General features: G+C 47.8%; 2 protein-coding genes across 8 annotated transcripts in view; both read left to right on the forward strand.

Moving 5' to 3' along the window:
• Positions 1-20877, forward strand: part of LOC127470004 (arf-GAP with dual PH domain-containing protein 1-like) — a 95346-nt gene that overhangs the window by 64826 nt on the left and 9643 nt on the right. The gene's annotated exons all lie outside the window — the stretch shown is intronic.
• Positions 995-20027, forward strand: LGALS2 (galectin 2). Of its 7 annotated transcripts, XM_051785049.1 has the most exons (7): positions 998-1225; positions 6340-6441; positions 6678-6749; positions 12133-12239; positions 18245-18327; positions 18562-18721; positions 19822-20027. In XM_051785049.1, exons 4-7 carry the CDS (start codon positions 12234-12236, stop codon positions 19966-19968), a joined length of 396 nt encoding a protein of 131 aa, XP_051641009.1. In that variant the 5' UTR covers positions 998-1225; positions 6340-6441; positions 6678-6749; positions 12133-12233; the 3' UTR covers positions 19969-20027. The 7 variants fall into 7 exon arrangements, with proteins under 7 accessions (XP_051641012.1, XP_051641009.1, XP_051641007.1 ...); XM_051785047.1 differs by lacking the exon at positions 6340-6441; XM_051785050.1 differs by lacking the exons at positions 6340-6441; positions 6678-6749.

The following is a 20877-nucleotide window of genomic DNA, read 5'->3' on the forward strand; positions in this document are numbered from 1 at the left end:
GCTTTTCCTTATGGATAGCCATTGTTTCGGTGGGGATTTTTTGGCCATTAAAAAGCACTTATTTTGGCGCTTGAATGTAGTTCTTTTTTTAACTGTTACTGCCTTGCATCACAAAGCCCTTTTTAAGCACCTTTCATAGAAAATTGCAACATCCTTCCCTCTGCTCTGTTCAGGCACGTTTAACACGGGTTATTTTAATCTTATGAGTCAGCCTTGCCTGTCAGTACTACCTCTTTGATTTTTCTGAGAATCCTGAAGTCATCTTTAGGAGCCCTCCAGGTCATGTACCATCTGCATAGAAGGCATGCATGTCTCTTCTCCACCCCCCACAGCGATGCCTCTGAAGGAGGAGTTTAGCAGGCTGGTGTTTTACACCCTTTGCTCAGGTTTCGGTCTGTCTGAGTCTCAAGCTTGTTTGTTTTCCTACCTTTGGCAACACCCAGTAGTTAGCCAAGTCCAGGATGAATGGAAGGCTGCACCCACTTTTCAGCTGGTTGCAAACAATGGCGAGTGAACTCGTGCATAACAGTCCTGTCAGCAGCGACCTTGCCTTTATTTCTCATAGATTTAGGAGTCTCTTTCCCCTTTGGTTACATCTGCTTTTCATATAACAAGGACCCTAAGTGCAACTGAAGAAGAAAGAGAGATCAGAGTCTGAATCTTGCTCCCTGTAACAGTGGTTAGATGTTGTGAGGAAGAAGCTTTCTCACTTCCCTCGATTTATTTTTACCGACAGCTGGAATTTCCAACTAGGTCTGGACGGCGTGAGGCGCTCCATGTGGTAATTAACACCGCTCCAGAGGGAAAGTACTGGAACTATAATTAGCTTGTAGCCAGATGCGGAGGAAAGTGATGACGCCAAGCCAGAGGCCTGGATGAGCACAGCTCACGGGGACAGAGGGGTGCGGGTCGCGGGTTTGGCACAGGGATATAGGTCCCAGGTTCAGCAGAGGGATGCAGGTCCCGAGTTGGGCAGGCCTTGCAGCAGCCGCCCGCAGAGGGCACCAGAAGGCAGGGGAGCGCCTGCCTGAGTAGCCGGGCTCAGCAAACGCTCTTGCTGCCCGTGCACTTGAGGTGAATCGCCGAGCAAACCAAGCCCCAAGTCCTTCGGGAAGGGAAGGTGGCCTCGCAGGAGTGGCCGGGTCGCCTGGGAGAGGGGTTTTCCATCCATCAGCTCGTCTTCAGCCAGCCAAAACCACGCTGGCACCCCCTGCTCTGTCCCAGGGTTTGTTTGGTTTCTCTGCCGTGTGTGTTTATGTAAACCCTGCCATGTTTTTCAGATGCGCTTGTGTGGGGCAGCGAGAGCTTTTGTGTATTTCCTGCTGGATTGTCGGCTCTGACCCGTGACGTGAGCTTCCCTTTCCCCCGTCACATTCTTCTTTCTTTGGCAAGGCGTTCTGCCAGAGACCTTTCACTTTCCTGAAGCTTGGTACCGTCATCTTTTGTTCCCTTTTCTTGTTTTCCTGCTCTGGCTGACTGCAGCAGCCAGTTCCTGGGGGGTTGGCTCAGTTTTAACTCTGCTACTCTCTCTTGGAACAGGCTGGCAGTACCTCTTCTGACATCATCTCGGACCATGCACCTCTTTATGCAATCCTCTGGATTTACAGCCCTGCCATTCCTTGACCTTGGCTAATCTCCATACTTTTGCAATACTTTCAAGCATCTTTCCCAGTGGAAGGTTGCAATTAGAGAGACAAGTATAGAGTTGCATACTTCTCTAGAGGGAGAGCAGGTTTGAGCTCCTTTAATCTAATAGGAAATGTCTCCTTTCCTTCATATGCAGCACTTTCTTGTGGTATGCAGTCATCCACCAGGATTGCTCCCTTCCATTTCTTTCAGCAGTTTCCCTTTCAGCTGTAGGAAGACTTGTCCCCCGTGATCAAAGGCATCCTTCTGCAACTATAGGAGCAGAATGAGGAAACAGAATGCTGGATAAGGGATCAGAAAACCTGCTGGCTAGATCTCTGCAATTAGGCATGTCTTGGAGCAAGACTCAGGGAAATGCTCACCTATGCTCACTGCCTCAGTTTCCCTGGTTGTTAGCGTGGGGGTAATTGCATTTGCTTCCTTCGGGGAATTGCCTTGACCTCGGTAAACCAAATTTCCTTTCCATGTTGATTCTGTCATTAGAGCAACTGGCTCAGCAAGACAAGTGAGAGAAGCAAATACCAGAGTTAGAGGTGAGCTGTGCAGCTTGCTGCTTCCTGGTGTTTGAGTTCTCCTTCCAAACTGGGCAGCTCAAGGGGTGTCTCAATCCCTTGACTGAGCTGGCAGCAGTGCCCTTCTGGACAGTATGGGGAGTGAATTTGCCTCCTTACACCCTGGGGAAGGCTCACATGGGTTTACTGTTGCTGAAAGCTTCTTCCCAAGAGAGTCCAGGACATTCAGGGGATGCTCTGAGAATGTGGGAATGCTCTTGCTGCCAAGGAACATTATTGGCAGCAGGCAGTGATGAAATAAAACTGACAGAATGGAAGCCCTAGTCATAGCCATGTCTTGGGGGCTGATAGGTTATGTAGCTGGTGAGCCAAAACCTGAACAGGGAGAGGAAGACCTGCCAGGTTAGAGACAGCTGCTTAAATTTATGGGGCTGAAGTGGGCACTGCAGGCCCTGAGCCCGCAAGGGGGAGCCTCGGTGGAGTTATTCACAGCACTGCTGATGAGATCAGTTCCAGACTGGAACAGATCCGCTACCGATACTGTGCACTCGGGACTCAGGAGTCAACAGAGGCATTAGAAAACGTGAACAGATTCACCCATTCTTGCTCTAGCCCTCACTTGCTGTGCTGTTGCTAACAGATGGAAGGGGCATCATTAGAAAGCACAAGTATTGGGGGGAAAAAGTAGTTTAAGAGCATGAGTTTTACTGAGATATAGTTTGGCTCTAAAGAACAGCAGGAGGGAGAAGGAGAAAAACCCTACTGCAAAGGCATTTCTGAGGGGCATCCAAACATGATCTGAGCAGAGACTGGCAACAGGAAACTAGGCATCCTGAAGCAAAACAGGGAGCCCAGCTGTGGCAAATCCCCCAACCTGGATGATGAATACATCCCTGCATTGCGGTGACAGCAAAGTGTGACTTAGTGTTTGCTGGGAATATTTAGTGTAGCAGCTGCCCGGGGAGCTCAGAGGCACAGCCGTGTGCAGCCTCTCTTTCACAACGTGGCACAGGGAGGAGGTATTCCTGCTGCAGGGTGCCCCAGTGCTGAATGCATGTGTACTCAGCTGTGCAGCTGGCTCAAGTGTGGCAGCTGGTGAGTTTGAATAGATGGGTTTTGGCCTGGGCTTGAAAATCTCTCACTGCCAGCAATCCTGCTTTGGCTGCAGCTGCCTCAAGTTCCCTAGGAAACTTCAGTGCTGGCTTAAGTCGGGACTGTGAAACAGCAAGAGGAGGCAGTCCGGTGGCACTCTCCCTCCATCCAGGCTGCTGAGTCTCTGCCGCTTGGCACTGCAGCCAGCTTCTGCCCTTAGCTTTTGGTGACGGGTTGGTGACGGTGAGGATCAGCAGGGCAGAGCGATCCCAGCGCTGGGGCATGGTGGACGTGAAGCTAGGAATGAAAAGAAAACTGTGACCCAAGAGGAGGAGGAGGGAGACTCAGAGTCTGCATATGCAGATTTCCCAAGGACCTGACTTTTCACATGCTCCTTTTTAGTCCCTCTGGTTTCGTCTGTCCTAGTAAGCACTACAGGAGCATGGCTGGGCCTAAGCACTGCCTCAGGATGTTGGCTCATGCTGTGCAGTTGTTAGCAACCTCCCTGCCTTGGTTTTGGGCAGTGCTAGCTAGCAGTGCCACAGCACCCAGGCACAGCTGGGGGACAGGGTGGACTGGGGACTGTTCCCACCAGAGCCTTGTTGTCACCATGCATTTAACCCCATAAATGGGAGCTGCGTTCTGCTCCTTGCTTTTGGGGCTAAGAGTGAAACAGCTAAACCCTGTAAGCCCAGGTCTCTTAGAAGGCAGGCTTTTGAAGTACAGTTGCCTGCAGCCTGTGTATTTACCCCCTAATTTTCCACTGTTTCCCTCTTCGAAGATGGGAAATGTCATGTAACAGGTTGTAGGTGAGTGTGTGGGATGGGAGCGTGTGCACCAGACTGAAACTGGGAAATGCTAATGCTCTGTCTGCTGGTTACAGCTGAACACTGGGTTGTGACTCAGTGTCCTACAACCCATGCTATGGATCACTGTATTTGACCTACTGCCATGAGGGGTGGGAGAGATGCTATGAGAAAACATTGCCACATGAGATCATGTGGGTGTGGGGACCAGCTCCTGGATGCAGGGGATTAGAGAGGCCTGGACACACAGACGTGTTGAAATTGCCCCTCTGGATCTCCTGCCTTGAGCAGGCAAGAGAAGGAGCCTATGGAGCATGCGATTCTGCAAGAGCTTCCCATGTGTGCATACCTCTGTCCTGCTTCCCCTGCCACCCCAAACTACATCAGGTTTGGGAACTCAAGGAGCAGAATGGGGGCAGAGCTCGTGTATCCCCCATTTAATGAGTTGCTGACAGACATGTCCCCCAGCCAGGAGAAGGATCAGGTGAACACCTCTGGGGGTGTTTGACCAGCCTCTGCTTTGTATTTACCTGGAGGGGCTGTGTTCAAACAACACACTGTTCCCTTCAGCTCAGCGGCATTTCGAAGGCACTGTTTGCATGTGGGTCCTGACGCAACCATGTTGCATCTTTGCTGTCCCTGATTTGCAGCCCAAGCCCTTTCCTCTATGCAGAAGGAGACGTTCCCAGCAGAGGCTGCTTCTCTTTCCATGTCCCTCCTCGATCAGAGTAGCTTTGCATCTTGAGTAGCTTGCTTCCCTGCAGCGGCACTCTGGCTGAATTTCTGGAGGAGGATGTGCACTGGGAGTTGATGGGGTTAAAAGTGGTGTCACAGTGTGATTCCAGAGTGGGCTATTAGACTTCTTCCCTCTGCTGTCTTGCTGCTGTGCTGCTCCTGCAGCCAAGCAGCCACTTGCTGGTGTCCAGAGCTAGCGCGAGGCACTCTTCAGCTCATCCTGAGCCAGACCTCTGGGGAGCTGTCTCTCTGACAAAGCTGTTCAGGAAAGATTTCCACCCCTTTCCTAATGAGGCCGAGTGAGTAATAGAGATGTTCCTCAGGGATGGTCTTGTTAGGAGTGCTACGTGCGTGTTCAGGAGCAGAAAGCAGGTCTCCACTAGCCTTTTCCCGCTGTTGTGCAGCAGATGTGGATGTATGTCCCATCTTGACAGAAGAGATAAGCTATCTGCCTGCAGATGGGAACTTGCCTGGCAGTTGCCTGTCATCCTCACATTGTCCTTATCAGATCCCCTGGCTTGGCAAGTCTGTTGGCAATGTGTTTCAGGCTATTCAGCCTGGGATATGATAAGATTAGTCTGGGGTGAATTGCATTTAAAGCATTTAGTTTCTAATACTCTTTTCCCCTCTCTGGAGCAACCATTCTCCATCCAGGAATCTGACTGCAATTAAAGCCTGGTGTGTGCTCTGCTACTGGGGGCTTTCGGGGAGGGGAGGAGAGTGGCACAAGGAAACCTGGGGGCAGCTAGAGACACAGGCAGGTTCTGGCCAGTGGTGAGGAATAAAAGGACAGCAGAAAAGCCACACACTGGAAGGAATGGAAAGAGAACCAGAGAGACCAAATAGTCTGGCATGACTGTTGGGAATAAATATTCACTGTGGTCAAGTGAGGGCTTATGTACTACTGGATACGTGGATCAGAAAAGGGGTAGAAGTTCATGGGCGCAGTCCAGAGAAGGGACAGGATGCCTGAATAGGATGGGGTGTCCTTTAGTGCCCAGTATAGTGCTGGAAAGGGAGACCAGGTGTCCCAACAGTGCAAAGCAGCTGCAAGCAGCTGCTGTCCCGCTCCTTTAGGTACCTCGAGGAGATGAAAGATCTCTGGGCTCTAATGCTGGCTTTGAAAGCTCCTTCACCTGGTGGCAACTCTAAGCAAGACTATGGATGTAACTCCTCACTGGGAAGCAGGGAAAAAGTAATTTAACATTCCCTGCGCTGGTGGAAGCTGGAACCTCCTCTGGACATTGATTGTGCTTGGAGCTCTTGCAGTAGGTCAGGGTCAGTTCTCTTCCCTGTATGTTGCTCTGAAGGTCCATGGGTTCGAATATTTCTGGTGCCCTTCTCTCTGGAAAGTGTGAGGAAAGGAATACAGAGTCCTTCGTGTGGGCCTGATCTTTTCTTAGGTCTCCTTTAGATGCCTGCAGTTCCCTCTTTAGATGCCCATTTCCTGCACTGAGTCAATCATTTGGGGATTTGGATTCCCTTTTTTTTGGCAGCTTTTCTTTCCCATTTTCATCTGGTTTGGTTTTTACTATTTCATTTTGCAGGGCCATCAAAGGGAGTTTGTTCAAGCTGATTTTGGAGAAACAGATAGTTTTGACTTGACAACCTCTTCTTCTGCAGACCTCAGCCATGCCCTTAGATCCAGGGTAGGTTGCCTGTTCAGACCCTCTCAAAGCTGATGTGTGGTAAGGTGGCTTGCTGCTTCCCAGTGGGGATGAGGGATACTTGGCTTTAGTGACGTGAGCATGGGAGAACAGACTTTTTCTTTTTTTTTCCCTCCCATTCTTTCCAGCCCATGAGCTGTTAATTCTTGTGGCTTTTCAAAACTTGCTATTTATCCCTTAGCATTTCTTTCTCTCTCTTTCTTTTTTTTTTTTTCCAGTTGAAGAGCCACCCTTGGCATTGTGCCTCATGCATGTGACTCAGATGGATTCTGCTTGTCTGAAAGATTCCCGTAAGTCCTCATAGTTGTCCAACCTGCCTGAGCTCAGCACTGGAACCCGTGAGAAACACACTCAAAGCGAGTCATGCAGTGCCAGTGGCCTTGTTCTCCCTGTGTGGGATGGAGTGCTGTGCGCAGGGGCTCGGCAGTCACTCTCACTTCATGCCTTTGCTGTCCTGTGGGGTTGAATCTGGGATGGCTGTTTGGAGCTCAGAGCAGAGAGGTCCCCGTGGACCATTTGTGTATGGTGCAATATTTTTCTTATTGTAGTTCCAGCCAACTGGTCTCATACTGTCTCTGTTGTGGGAAATGATCCCCTTGCAGTCAGCAAAGTTGGGCTTGGAGCATCTTGGAAGTCCCCTGGCTTCCACTGTTGGAAGGCTTCTGTTCTTTGAATGCCTCTGATTTTCAGACTTAATTGGAGCCACCCAAGGGCTAATTTTTTCCAGAGGCACTGAATGCCTCAATACCTCCTGCTGGTAGTAAATGGTGTGACCAGAGATCAGCATCTCTCATACTCCAGCTGTATCAGCTAGGGGACCACAGCATCCTTTTAGGTTCTTGCAGAGGTTTGCAAAGAAGAGTTGGCTTTGGATGTGAATGTGGGTGTCTGTACCTCAATTTCATCATGTGCAAGATGAGGGAGCTGCTATCTGCCATACTCAATGGTAAGATAAAACTGTTGGAGATGTTAATCTTTGAGTGCAAGATGCAAGTGGAGCATAAGACCTCATGAAGCTGATCCTTTGTGGAGAGCTCTTTGGAAGATCTTTTTCTCATTAAGCTAATAATATCTCATCCAGAAGATCTGGGTAAAGCTGGGAGATCCCAAAAGTCTCAGAGAGGGGGAAGCTGTGAGCCTTCTATACATCTCTTTGCCAGTAGGGAAGCTTTCAGCACAAGTGCATTTTTATCTTCAGGCATGTTTTTGAAAGCCTTTCCCACAACCCACATTCCTGGCATGCACCCATGAGTGAAAGAATTACAGAAATGAAGTCTGGAAATGGAACTGGGTGGCATGTAATCAGTTTTCTGACCTCCCTTCCCCACCCTGTGCCAGTTCTGTTCATTCTCCTGCCCCTCAGGCAAGCTGGGGACTCAGAAGACATGACTCATCTGGCTGCTTGGGTTGATGACATGGCCCTGGTGCCTTATGAACCAGCTTCCTTGCAAACGAACCACCTTTATCCCCTTCCTCATGCGCAACTCATACCATACAAAAATGTTGCCACAGACTTCAGAGCTGCCTGAGAGAGAGGTTCCCTGCAAAGGTATAAGGACATAACTTGGCTATGGGGATGGAAACCATCCAGCAGAGCACATTTGAACTCCCCATGGAGATGGGATATGCCAGTCACTCTTGCACCACCACCTTTCTGATAGGGTAAAGAGAGAGATGGAGTCTGATGGAGTCTGTTCCCTGTGCTCTTGATCTGCTTTCTTGGTGCAGGTTCCCTCTTTCGCTGCTGCCCCTAGCCCTGAAGAAAGGTGTGGGTTTTTTCCACATTTTAGTTCTTTAGCTAACTTTTTCCTTCCTCCTCCTTATTCCCTACATCCTAAGGAAGAGAAATTGCCCCCTACAGCTGAAGGGGGATGATGTTTGTGGAGAGCCTACTGGATGCTGATGGCCTCTAATCTCTTGCCCCCAGGTTCAGAGCATGGATGCTACTTCCGTACTTCCCACTGTCAGGTAGCTGGGGCGGGAAGGGTGATGGAAGATTCTCTTCCAGTCCTTTGTTCCTTCCCATTTTACTTGATCTGAATGCAGAGGCTTCAGTGCTTTCCCTAAAGGAGCAGCCCCTCTCTGGTCAACCTCTTAGGCAGGAGCTTAGTGCTCATGGGCACTAGTTTCCTTGTGCTCATCATTGCTTTGGCTTCTCCTACATCTCCTGGACAGTCCTCTCCTCTACATGCCCTTCAGATCCACAGACCTACTTACCCAGTCTCTTGCTTACCTCAGTTTGGCTGAGGTAAGTACACTTTGTTCTCTTGGTTTTCCTCCGTTAGGAAGCTGGCTGGCTTTCAGAGCTTAGGGATCGGTTGGCTGAAGGTTGCAGCACTGTCTGCTGAGAGGCCAACCAACACCTCTTGACTAAAGGGGAAATCAGTTCTGTCAAACCTATCTGGGAATTTCTGTGACTGGAAGCTGGAGGACTGAGCATCTCCATCAGGAGGTGGTGGAAGCTTCTCAGTCGTGTCCTGAGCCCTGGCTGCTGAAAATCCACCCCACAGTCCTCTAAGGTAGGGGGCATTCACCCTCTAGGCCTCATGAATGAGGGACACCAAGGCAGAAACAGGGCTTAATCACAACTGCTGGGAGGAACCACAACCAGGGTCCAGATGAGGTCAGAGAACACAGTTTAAATCAGGTCACTACTTGATATTTATTGTGTGCAGTCTTTCTTTTTTCTTTACTCCCGCACTGAAATCTTTCCCCAGAGGCTATTCAAGGAAATAAATAGCCAGTGGAAAGGGACAATAGCTTGCTGTGGAGTACAAATTATATGAAGCTGTAGGAAATAATAGCAGTGTGAGCAGATGCTACTCCAAGAAAGAATGCATGGTTGGTCTCTCCAGTTCCCTTTGCCTTGAGCAGATGCTGATGCCTCGTCCAAGGCACAGGCTCCCTGGTGCCTTGAGTGCAATATTGGACAGGCACCTTATCCCCTCTGCAATGTTGTTGTCCTCCAGTGCTGCTTCTTTGGTTTCAAATTAGCACTGAGCTGAAATCACAGCCTTCCACGGGGGTATTAAGGCAATCTCTTTCCTCTTTTTGCAGAGCTTGGTTTGATGTGAGGTCAGTGGCACGGACATCCATGCACCTGGCATGGCTGCCTTGCCTTTCCCTCTCTTCCTCATTCCTTCTGGACTGAGCTTCACATCTGGTGATGACCATGTTGGTCCTGCAGGGGACTGTTCATAGCTCATGCTGTCTAGAGAGAATGTGTTGGCTGCCTTCCCCTCTGAGCCCCTTGCAGCCCTTCCTCAGAACACCATTGGGAGAGATGGTAGGGACAATTTTGGTGTGCTGGTGTGGATTTTGGAGGCTGCCCCTGCCACAAAAGGCCCTGAGAAACCTCTGACAGCTGAGACAGTTTGGCTACTTTGGCTGGGAAGTGGGGAAACCCGTGGTTTTCCTCAGGGCTTCACACCTAGCTGGCTTATCTCCTGCCCCAGTGAGAAACCAAAATAAATACTGCTGCCAGCAATGATGCTGCTGAGGATCTTGGCAGCCTGCTGGGGAGGGTGGCATTCAGTCTGTTCTCAACAGCTGTGTGGGTGCCCTGTGGTAGAAGTGGCAGCTCGAGGCTATGGTACATGAGGTACTGCTGTCTGGAGGATCCCAAGGATCCTGAGATCCTATGAATGCTCCTGGTGGCCTGAGATCTCCTTAGGACCTAGCAGGAAGGCCGGGAAGAACTGTTAACACTGAAATCTATTGTATGGGACCTCTGCAAATAGAGCTGCTGCATTTTATGGGGTGAAAATACTCTGCAGAGGACCTGCCCTGCCACCCTTCTGGCTGAAAGTCAAGATAATTGCAATTAATCTCTTCCCTCCTTAAAATATGGTTTTAGGTTTTCTTTATTTTCTCCATGCAAAATTGCAGACCTGCTCCCTATTGGAAACTCATCTTTCCCTTGGGTTGCATATGCCCCCACCCTCGCACTGAGTGACTACTTGTTTGGTCTCTGCCATCCCTCTGGAAATGCAGCAAATCCTCCTCTGGCATCAGTGATGTGAACATGGGTGTCCCACACTAGTACAGGCCAAATGCCCTCTGGTGTCCCACACTAGTACAGGCCAAATGCCCTCTCTGGGGCCCTGGAGGGGCACTCCCAGTTTGGTACCCTATTATAGGATCATCTCTGAGGGGCGAAGGGTTCCTGGATCCTTTGCACCAGTGGCTGCCAGCTTCCACAGCTATTGTTTATGTTTTCCTTACTGCACAGACCCTCCACCTCTTTTGCAGATGCTCTTTAGCCGGATTTCCTCTTTCTTTGGGATTTACATTCCCATGCTATCATTGTTTCCGCAGACTTTCTGCTTTGCAGTGTCAGCAGGGAAGTATCAACCTGCCCCCGCCACCCTCCTTTCATCATCCCAATTGCCACCTCCAACTGCAATGGAGAATTTTGGCTCTTCTGGGGTCCCTAAAATCTCATCCCCTTCCTATGTGGGGAGCACATACCCCTGCATGAGAGAGGCAATCAGCACAGGGCTGGTGTCTGACAATGTGGAGGCTCAACTCAGCAGATGAAGGAAGTTGCCAGCGCTGGCAGAGCTGCTGCCTGGTTTCCCACTATTGTTCCCAGTGGCAAATAAAAGGGGGGTGAACGCCCCTGCTGAGCATTGTAAGAAGGGGGTTAATGTAATCTTGATAAAATCTCATGGCCCTTCTCTGAGCAGCTCATGCCTCTTTCCTGCTCGTCTCCCTTTTGGCATATTCTCACGTCTGTGGTACGCGTGGCTCTGCGCACAACTCTCTGCGTGGGTAGTTTCCCTCATCCCTCAGACAAAATCATAGAATGGGTCAGGTTGGAAGGTACCACAGGGGATCATCTGGTCCAACTTCCCTCCTCAAGCAGGACCATCCTAGTGCACATGGCACAGGATCATGTCTAGATGGTTCTTGAATATCTCCAGTGAGGGAGAGTCCACAACCTCTCTGGGCAACTTGTTCCAGGGCCTGGTCACCCTCACAGCAAAGTTCTTCCTCACATTCAGGTGGAGCTTCCTGTGCATCAGTTTTTACCCATTGTCTCTTGTCCTATTGGTTTGCACCACCAAGAAGAGCCTGGCTCCATCCTCTTGGCATGCCCCTTTAGATATTTATACACATCGATGAGGTCCCCTGTCAGTCATCTCTTCTCAAGGATGAACAGACCTTGTCCCCTCAGCCTTTCCTTGTAAGAGAGATGCTCCACTTCCTTAGTCTTCTTAGTAGCCCTCCACTGGACCCACTCCAGCAGCTCCATGACTCTCTTGTACTGAGGAACCCAGAACTGGACAAAGTAAAAGACACATACTGCTCTCCCTCCTGGGCAGCTATAAGGAAAGGGATAATGACATTTGCAGTATATGCCTTAAACAGGCGTGGTGGTGAAACTTGGTGCAGAAAAAAAGCCATAGGTGCCTATGCACAAATCACAAAGGAAACAAGATTTTGGTTCTGGCCCTGCTTTTTATGTCAAAGTTTCACTGTGGTATGTGACGTAACAAGTGAATAATTGCACAAGTGCAGTAAGTGGGGTCACCGGTAGGACACTTGATTTTTGGGGTACTTTTCTTGCACAACCCCCAGAATAGATCCCAGACAAGCACTGAAACCATGCCTGCTCTCATCTTTCATGTGAATGAGGAACCGAAAGTCACTTGTACCTTCGCTTTTCAGTTATATAAGGGACTGCATAAAAATGACTTGGAGTGAACCGTTTTGGACCCCACTACCAAGAAGCCCGGGCACTGAAGGACCAACGGGGTGCTGCTGGATCCATGGCGGTGACTATCTTCTACTTAGATTATCTCTCCCCTTCTCCCTGTCTCTCTTTCTCTCTCTTTTCCCTGTACAATTAATTTTGTAAAATAAATTGTAAAATAAATTGTAAAATAATTGTAAAATAAAGTTGGCATTGTTGAACTGGCATTTGGGCTCGTTTGCACCTTAATTTGGGCAGAGAACTTTAACATCAAATCATAAGATTTTAATTGGCATCACGGACAGGATATACTGTTCTCTGACCCAAAGTGCTGTTTAACAGTTCCAAACTTTTGCTGTTCTTCTTCCTGCCTGGTGGGCACTGTCTCTCTCTGAAGGAGATTGACCAAACTTTTACTGTTACAAATTGTCTCCCTCTGAGGGAGACTGCTGCCTGGCAGGCACAGATTGTCTGCCTCTGAGGGAGACTGAAGTAAAATGGTTACCCAGGGTGACTAGTGTAAGCGTCATGTTTTACTCTCTCTCCTGGAGAAGTTTGATAGTCACCCCTCTCCCCTGGGTCGGAATGGGCACAAACTAATTGAGGTAATGTACAGGCAATAGCTGATCACATTACTAGTTTGCCTGCCGAATGAAAAAGAGGAAGAGGAAAAGGTAAGTTACTCATTAAAGGTAAGTTATTTGTGCAGTTTTGGTAGCTTGTTTATCCTGTGTGCAAAATGAAATCAAAAGCTCCCCGCCACCTGAAAGAGTTGCAGATGTAGAATATATGACTTTGAAGTCAGAAAATTAGGATCCCAAAACATGAGATGGGGACATTTGGTACAATGCTGATGATTTAGAGGAAGACCTTGACCCTATCCCAGCACTAGTAAAAGTTTGGCCTTTAATTAAAACTGAAACTGATGGTGAGGGGAAGGGAGAAGCCCACACTACTGTTCATACTGTTCCCTGGTCCCCCACAGAGTTAGGTAAATTGCAAGAAAAATATTCCAAGTGTCCAGGGAAATCAGAACCTGAGTATGTGTAGTGAGTTTCCCTTACAGGCAGAGACCAAATCTTGCTGAGTGAAGACGAGGCAGAAGTATTTTTAACTACTACTCCAGGTAACCATAACTACTCATTAACTGCCAGACCTCCTTATTGGGCTGGAGGCATAGACCCACAGGACAGAGGAAAGCCTACTACTGTTAAGACTACAGGATTCTCAGATCTGGCAGCCTCTGTGCAAAAGGCAGCATGTATTCAAACAATGTATGAAAGATGTCAGTTAAGGCAATCCCCTATAGTAGCTCCCATTGATCTGGCCAGATTAACTCCTCTCCTTTGTGGCCTTCCAGATAGCCTGAAAATATTTGTATCTGATGCCCAAGATCATGAAAGTTGCTGCTGCAGCAGCAAAACCACCTAGAGACCAAATTCACATACCTACTCGGTATGAATTTGTCCAGGAAATAGGATGGGTTGGAGTGACCTCTGGGAAGACAGCTGAAACCCCCAAGTGAGTATGTCAAATTTATACCACCACACCAAAGCCAAAAGCTAAACCACGATTTGATTATATACCCCTTACTGCAGGTGTTGATGGGTTGGTCACAAAATTAAAGCTTTCCGTGTCACCCTTGAGAAGTAAAAGATACTTCTTGAAAAGTCCATCACATTAGTATCAGATGGATAGTGCCCTCCTTTTAACCCACTGTGCACTGGTTAGACAGAGACCAAGCAATTCTGTTCTATGGTTTTTCCAGGTTATAGGTATCCTGCATGTTAGAAATCAGACTGAAGATTCTTTTATACCAACTCCAAGTGTCCACAGGGATTGTTTGCTTTTATGTGTAGTATATTTTGGGGGTTTTAATTGGTGTGTGTATCTGTAAGTTTTGTTTACAAATTTAACTAAGTAATTAAGGTTAACAAGTGTGGCATTTATAACCTGTGTTGGAAAGATATGCCTTGGTTTAATATGTTTATACTTAATGAAAATAAGTGATTACTGCTTACTTGCTTTTGCCTAAATCTGTAGAAGACCTCCTTCCAATGGGTATTCTTACAAAGACTGTGGAATACCTGGGATATCCTACAGATAGTGAATCCTTACTCCTCAAATAAAAAACAAATTACTGTGCAGTTTAACCAGCCACTCAGTTTTCCCATCATCAGTACCAAAATGCTACTGATTTTTAAAAGTCCGCTGAATAAGTATGTCTGGATAGCTGCAGATGATCACAATAAGGAACATAAAATTAATACTCAATGGATTATCCCATCCTTTTGAACCGGTTCAAAGCTGAACTGAGTTGTTTATTTGATCTTTTGAAGGTAAAGGCCAGGTGCCAAAAGGAGGAAGAGGGAATTCCTGCTGTAGTTTATGCCATAATATGTTTTGTTTTTCTATTAGTAGGAATAGTTATTATACTAGCATGTTTGTGCTGTTATGTAAATGATTATGTCCGCTGCTGAAACGGGGAAATCAACCCCAGGGGACAGAAGTGCTAATTCTATCAACCTCATATGAGAGTTTTGGGATTTGTATGTCTTTGGAATCGAACAGACAAAGGAATAAGTGTAGCTTTCCCTACATCAGCAGAGTAGGGCCCAAGATTTTTTGTAACACTCACGATCTACCAGTCAATTTAAGTGAACCCCCACTATGGAAATGATCTTATATTCTGGTACCTACCCCTTGGTGGTTAGAGAGTAAATTACCTTTGAAATGGAGGGCCCATTACCTATTAATTGAGGGAATATCTATAGTTTTTGAATGCCCCTGGTTCCCACACCAAGTGAGACTTAGTGATACATATTTTGCATACTACAATAACACAGAGGGACTTCAGGGTTGGAATATGTGTAATGCGTCACATCCGGAAGCCATCTCCTCGCTAAACTCTGAAGAGATTGACCTACCTGGGACGATCAGGGGAAGTCCGCTATTACCAGGGATGTCCCAAATCCCCGACTAATAGGATTCCTTGTCAATATTTCCCTTTTGATCCCATTTTTCATCTGCTAAAACAACCGGATTATTATGAAGCACCATACATTTATAAGTTATTTTTTGTGGTGTGTAGAAATACTCAGCAGGGTAGGAGTATTACCTATAGATTTTTCGATATGTGTTTTAATACGTGGCATGTGTACCTGTTGGGGATACTCCTCTATGGGATTTAAAAATCAAGACCTGTTGTGTAATTCTGTGGCTAATTTCAAGACGCATTGGGCCCACATCCAACGGGTTCAGTATTCTGGAATGCCTTGCACCTACTACCTATAAAAGAACATTCTGATCCTGTCACCTCCCCAAATGTACTTGATGGACTGTAACAACACCTGGACTTGGAGGATGAGCAGCTATCCTGCACCACTTGGATTAGCTTGAGGATGTTCTGATGGAAAGTTTTAACTTGTGGTTAAGCCTAACTCAGCACACTGGTCTAAGATGTGGGATGGTACTCCTATCCTTTTGCCCAAATCGTGTCTGTCATTATTTATTGGTGGGAAGGACATGATGAGAGCTGAGTTCTCCTGAACACAGCTGAGAATGGATCATTGATATACATGCCGCAGATTATTATATGGTAGGACAAAAGTTAGCTTTGGGATTTAAGATAATTTTTACACCTTATCTAGTTATCAGACAACATCAATGGGTGTTAGAAAACATAATATGGCAAGTGGACAAGGTATCTTTTTTGAGGAGTTAACTTGCAAGTCCAACAAGTGTCAAAAATAGCTTTACAAAATCAGTTAGCATTATTACTTAAAAAGCAAGGTGTATGTGGAATGTTAAATTTAACAAATACTGAATGTTTTATTAGAATTTATAATGCTTCTACTTCCATTGAGGAAGCTCGAGACAAAAGGAAAGAAACAGCTGACCAAACTGCAGAATTGTTCCAATCCACACAACCTAATGACTGGTTTGAAGGTTGGAGCCCCAACTCTTGTTTAATGTGTGTAGTCTGATCACTGAGACTCACAGGGTGGGGCTCATGGTTAGTGCAAATTGGAATGATGTTGTTAATTAGATTTACTTGGTGGATAAATGATTGGAATTGCAGTTGTTCAGTGTACGATTTCTTGCATTATCCCTTCTGCTTCATCCATCTTTTCTCCCTCTGTCTGCTACATGCACATCACCACTGTGGACAAAGACGATGATTGAAGGCAATGACTGCTGATTGATATTTAGTCATGGGGTAGTATAAGGAAAGGGTTAATGACTTTGCAGTATATGCAAAATTTGTTTCAGGAAAAAAGTGGTGGGTGCCTATGCACAAACCACAGAGGAAACAAGGTTTCAGTTCTGTGTTCTCCCTGGGATGGCTGCAGGGGAGCAGGGTGATGTGAAGGTGTGTACAGGTGTGTCGTGGACACAAGAGCGTGATGGTAAAGAGACCCAATGGCAGAAAACACCATCACCAGCACCTCTTTCTGCTGGTTCCACAATCAGCCCAGGGAGATATCACCAATGGTTTCAGTGTCCTCAACAGCAAACAAATTCCCCAAGCCTGCTGAGTTTTATGACCTGCTCATAGGAAACACCTCTGGGGAAGGAGTGCTTATCAGCACTTCTCCTTGCTTCAGGATGTTTTGGGGAAGGGCAGAAGCTGTCTACCAGCTGGCCGTGCATCAGCAGGATGACTGCACTCAGCTGCTCTCTGCAGGACTGCGGAGGGCGGCTGAGAGACTGCTGGTCTACTGAGACTTGACCTTCTCCTTCTTCTCCTTTTTCCACTTGACTTTTGGAGACTTACAAATCTGTGATACTGTCTATTGACTTATATCGTAGCTTTTACCTGGGAAGAAGACAGCAGGGGTGATACTCCTCTGTAAGGACAACATTCCCATGTCTCAGGGTTAGGGAGGATGGGGCTGTTGGACGTTATAAACATCGCTTCTCAGGCTAAAAGATTTAGGTCTTGATGGGGCTTGGATGGGAGAGATGCAGAGAGTCCCACATGTTGCTGTTGCAGTCCATCCAGCTGAGGCTGAATCTAGAGCCACAAGAAGGGAAGGAGCTGGGATGCCACTATGTCACTGCTGCAAAGGACTGTTCATAGTTTGTACCATCTACAGGGCATACATTGGTTGCCCTCTCCTCCAAGCCCCTTTGAGCCCTTCCTGAGAGCACTGTGGGGAAGGATGGTGTACACCATTTTGGTGTACTGGTGTGGATTTTGGGAGCTGCCCCGTTTTGTGACAAAAGGAAGGAGCTGGGATGCTTCTTTTGGCTGAGCTGTTACACACAGAAAAGGACTGAACATGGTGGTCACACCTCCATGACCAGCTGGGAAGATGCTTGTCCTGTGTGGTGTCTGAAGTAGCACCTGTAGGGGTTGTGCATAGTAGTCCTTCCACTGGGAGCCCACCAAAGAGGCTGGAAATTGGTTAAATCTCCTGAAGTCCCTAATGAGAAGTGTACATAAGGAAGCTTTTTCTTTGGATCAAAGTCTTCTGGCTTAATAGCAGCTGTTGGAGCTTTGCAGAGGCAAGGGGCATGTTAATGTGTAAGCCACAAGGAAGTCTAGGGATGTTAGGTTCTCTGTGCAAAGCATTTCTGGGCTAAACTGCCTCCCTGCCTGGTTACTCTACCCTCTGAGGAAGATGCCTGTAAGGGCTGCTGCTCCTGTCCTCTGTCACCCAGGGTCCTCAACTCAGCAAGGCTGAGTGAGGGGCCAGCAGGTCACACCCACTCTCACCACTTTCATTTCTTGGGCAACACTGACTTTCCACCAAACCCTGTGTAATGCCCCTCTGCTTTAACTCTCTTTGTACCTCTGCTGTTGTGCTTTTCTTTCCTTCTGCTCAGGACAAGCCTGTTTTCATCTCCTCTCTGATGTATTTTCTCTCTTGTGGGCTTCACTCGGCCCACTCTTCCCTCACTGTGAGAGAAGCTCATGCAAGACCTCCAGCATGGAGGTGTTTTGGCCATGAGGGGAGCACCAGCTGAGAGCAGTAGATGTTCACCTGGCTGGGGCACCTTCTCCAAGCAACACCCTCTCACTTACGGGGGCTGAGGAAGAATGGCTGAAGGAGCCTCACAGATTATTTTTCTCTGCCTTAGGATGCATTTGAAATCTTAAACCTCGATATGAAGCCTGGGAACACCCTGAAGATCAAGGGCAAAATATCTGCTGATACTTCTGGGTAAGTACAAAGAAAACACCTTGACTTACCAGGATTGAAGGTGGGCTGTAGAGGTAGGTGGTTTTCCAAGGTCCCCAGATACAAAATGTGTGAGCATATCTGTGTTAGAGGAACCCCTATGCCACCACCTGCCACGCTGTTGGAGGAACTGGGTGCAGAGATGTGTGTTGGATCTCAAGTCTTCCAAGACCCTCTCCTGTGCATGCTGCTGACCTTCCTTCTGTTCATCCACAGCTTCAGCATCAATCTTGGCTCCAGCTTGCAAGATCTGGCACTTCACTTCAATCCCCGCTTCAATGAGTCTGTCATTGTCTGTAACTCCAAGTGCTCCAATGTGTGGCAGAAAGAGCATCGTGACAACCACTTCTCTTTCTTCAGGGGCTGCACTGTCAAGGTGAGGAGTGTGTGCTGGGTGTTGGGGGGTGTGCATGTGGTGGGGGGAAACCCCTGGTTAGCAGATTCCCATACCCTAGTTTTCCCAGTCCCATCCAATACTTCATGCTTCCTCACAACAGCCTGTCATCCTCTGGTTTTTGGTCCTGATTGTCATTTCCACTCCTCCTTCAAAATCCCAATGCTGCTTCTGGGAACTTTGTGTGAGCCCTGTCTGTCTCAGGCTTTGTAAGTGCTTCCTGACCCCCCTACCTGCCCATCAGGTGAGTGTACCAGGGGCATGTATGAAGTTAAAAGGAGTCTCCAAGGAGCAGGATCTTTCTGCTCTCTACCTTATTTCTCTCCCTAATTCCATCCTGTGTAAACACAGGCTTTAAGGCAACCCAGAGTTTGGAGCAAAGTCCAAAAACCTCTCCATCAGCTCTTCTGTCCTCATTACTCCTGGATCCACGCTGCCAATCTGTCCTCTCTCTTCTCCTGCCAGGGATGCTGTCCTAGTTGCTGTCTCACCCCATCTGATGTCCCAAGTTGTTGACAGGGCTGAATTTAGGAGAAGTCCAGTTTCCATTGCTGTGGAGAGAAAGCTTGTTTCCTCAGGCATGATGGGCTCTTGGGGAGGGGGTGGTGAGATGATGGCTTTGGAGAACATTCCCTTTGGTTTGCAATGATCAGTGATGCATTCTCGTCCTGTCTGCTTGTGCGTGTTTATCAGTAAAGTTCCTTTTTCCAGGTCCCAGTGAGCTGCTGAGGGCATTGGGGGGTCAGGTTTAATCTGCCCTGTTCAAAGCAGTACAGTGGCATATACATTCCATGTGTACATGTACATTCCATAAAGACATGTAAAGACATACTTGGGTTTAGCTGCTCTGAGTTTACAATCTCAGTAGGTGAAACAGACTCAGGAGAGATCCTGTCCCCAAATCACAGTTTGTATACCAGCTTAGACCTTTGATATCAACTGCTCATTTCCTGAATCACCCTCAGCTCAACCCCCAGCACCTTGATTAAAGTTATAGTGAACAGGTTTGACCCTCTCAGTCAGGTCTTTTGCTTAGATGCTGACCTCTGAATACCCTCCTTGTCCTCAATTCCCTTTCCCAGTTCCTCATTGAAATGCTGACAGACAAATTCCGTGTGAAACTACCAGATGGGCATGAAGTGTGTTTCTCCAACCGGCACAGCTACCGCAAGATCAACTACATGAACATCATGGGAGGCTTCAAGATCACCTCCTTCAAGCTGAGCTGATGGATGCCACTTCCCAGCTCTAATAAAAGACCAAGCCAGTGGAACACTGCTTGCTCCATCTGCTTTGTCTTCTCTGAGATCTTTGGGTCTGCTTCTGTGTAAGCCATTGTCAAAGCCCAAGGTTTTCCCACTAACAGAAAAAGAGTCCTTGTTGGATGGCAATAGCTTCCAGATAATGCCAAGTGCTTTCCTGGTCAGAAGAGGATGTGGGGTTGAATGGGTAGTAGATAAACCAAAGCAGGCTGTAGGTGGGGTTCAGGAGGAGGAGGAGGTCACTATATGATTGCTTGGGAAATGGTTGTGTAATCTCTTCACAGTGCTCCCTTTCTTCCTGCACCTGAGCTTTTGGGAGGGAGGGATAGAAGAATGGGCAGAAAAGCATGGATGTGATTGATGTGGCATTTTGCACCACAAAAGAGCAACCTAATTAAAAGTTAGGTGATGTGGGGAGGGCAGCACAGGTGTGCCCCCAGCCAGCATTCCTGCCATAGATAAGAGAGTGTCTCCTCCACTTTCCTCTTTACCTCACCTCACTTATCTGCTGGCACATTCCAGTCAGGTTACCCATTACTCTGACATTTCCACAGCAAACCCTACTCAGGGAAAGTGAGGCAGGGGAGGCAGTGAGGTTTGGACTGAATTATGTGGCTCAGCACCTCCAAGTCTGTGTCCCTCGCACAGGACTACAGGCAAGTCCTGATTATTTTATGCTTCTGCTCTAATTGAAAAGTACCTCGCCAGTCTAAAGTGAAACTGATGTGTGACAGAAAATGTCAGGGCACTGTAGGCTGGGGGGGAGGAGAGCAGAGTAGAAAAGGATGTAATGGAGAGCCTGGGAAGGTGGCAGTACCCTTGCCCCTGCCCCTGCTCTCCACTTCCTTGCTGCCCAAGCTGGAGGGACTTGCTGCT

Source organism: Manacus candei, unplaced genomic scaffold (genome assembly GCF_025592945.1).
Source record: "Manacus candei isolate 608988 ecotype Guabito, Panama unplaced genomic scaffold, ASM2559294v1 h1tg000018l, whole genome shotgun sequence".
NCBI lineage: Eukaryota > Metazoa > Chordata > Aves > Passeriformes > Pipridae > Manacus > Manacus candei.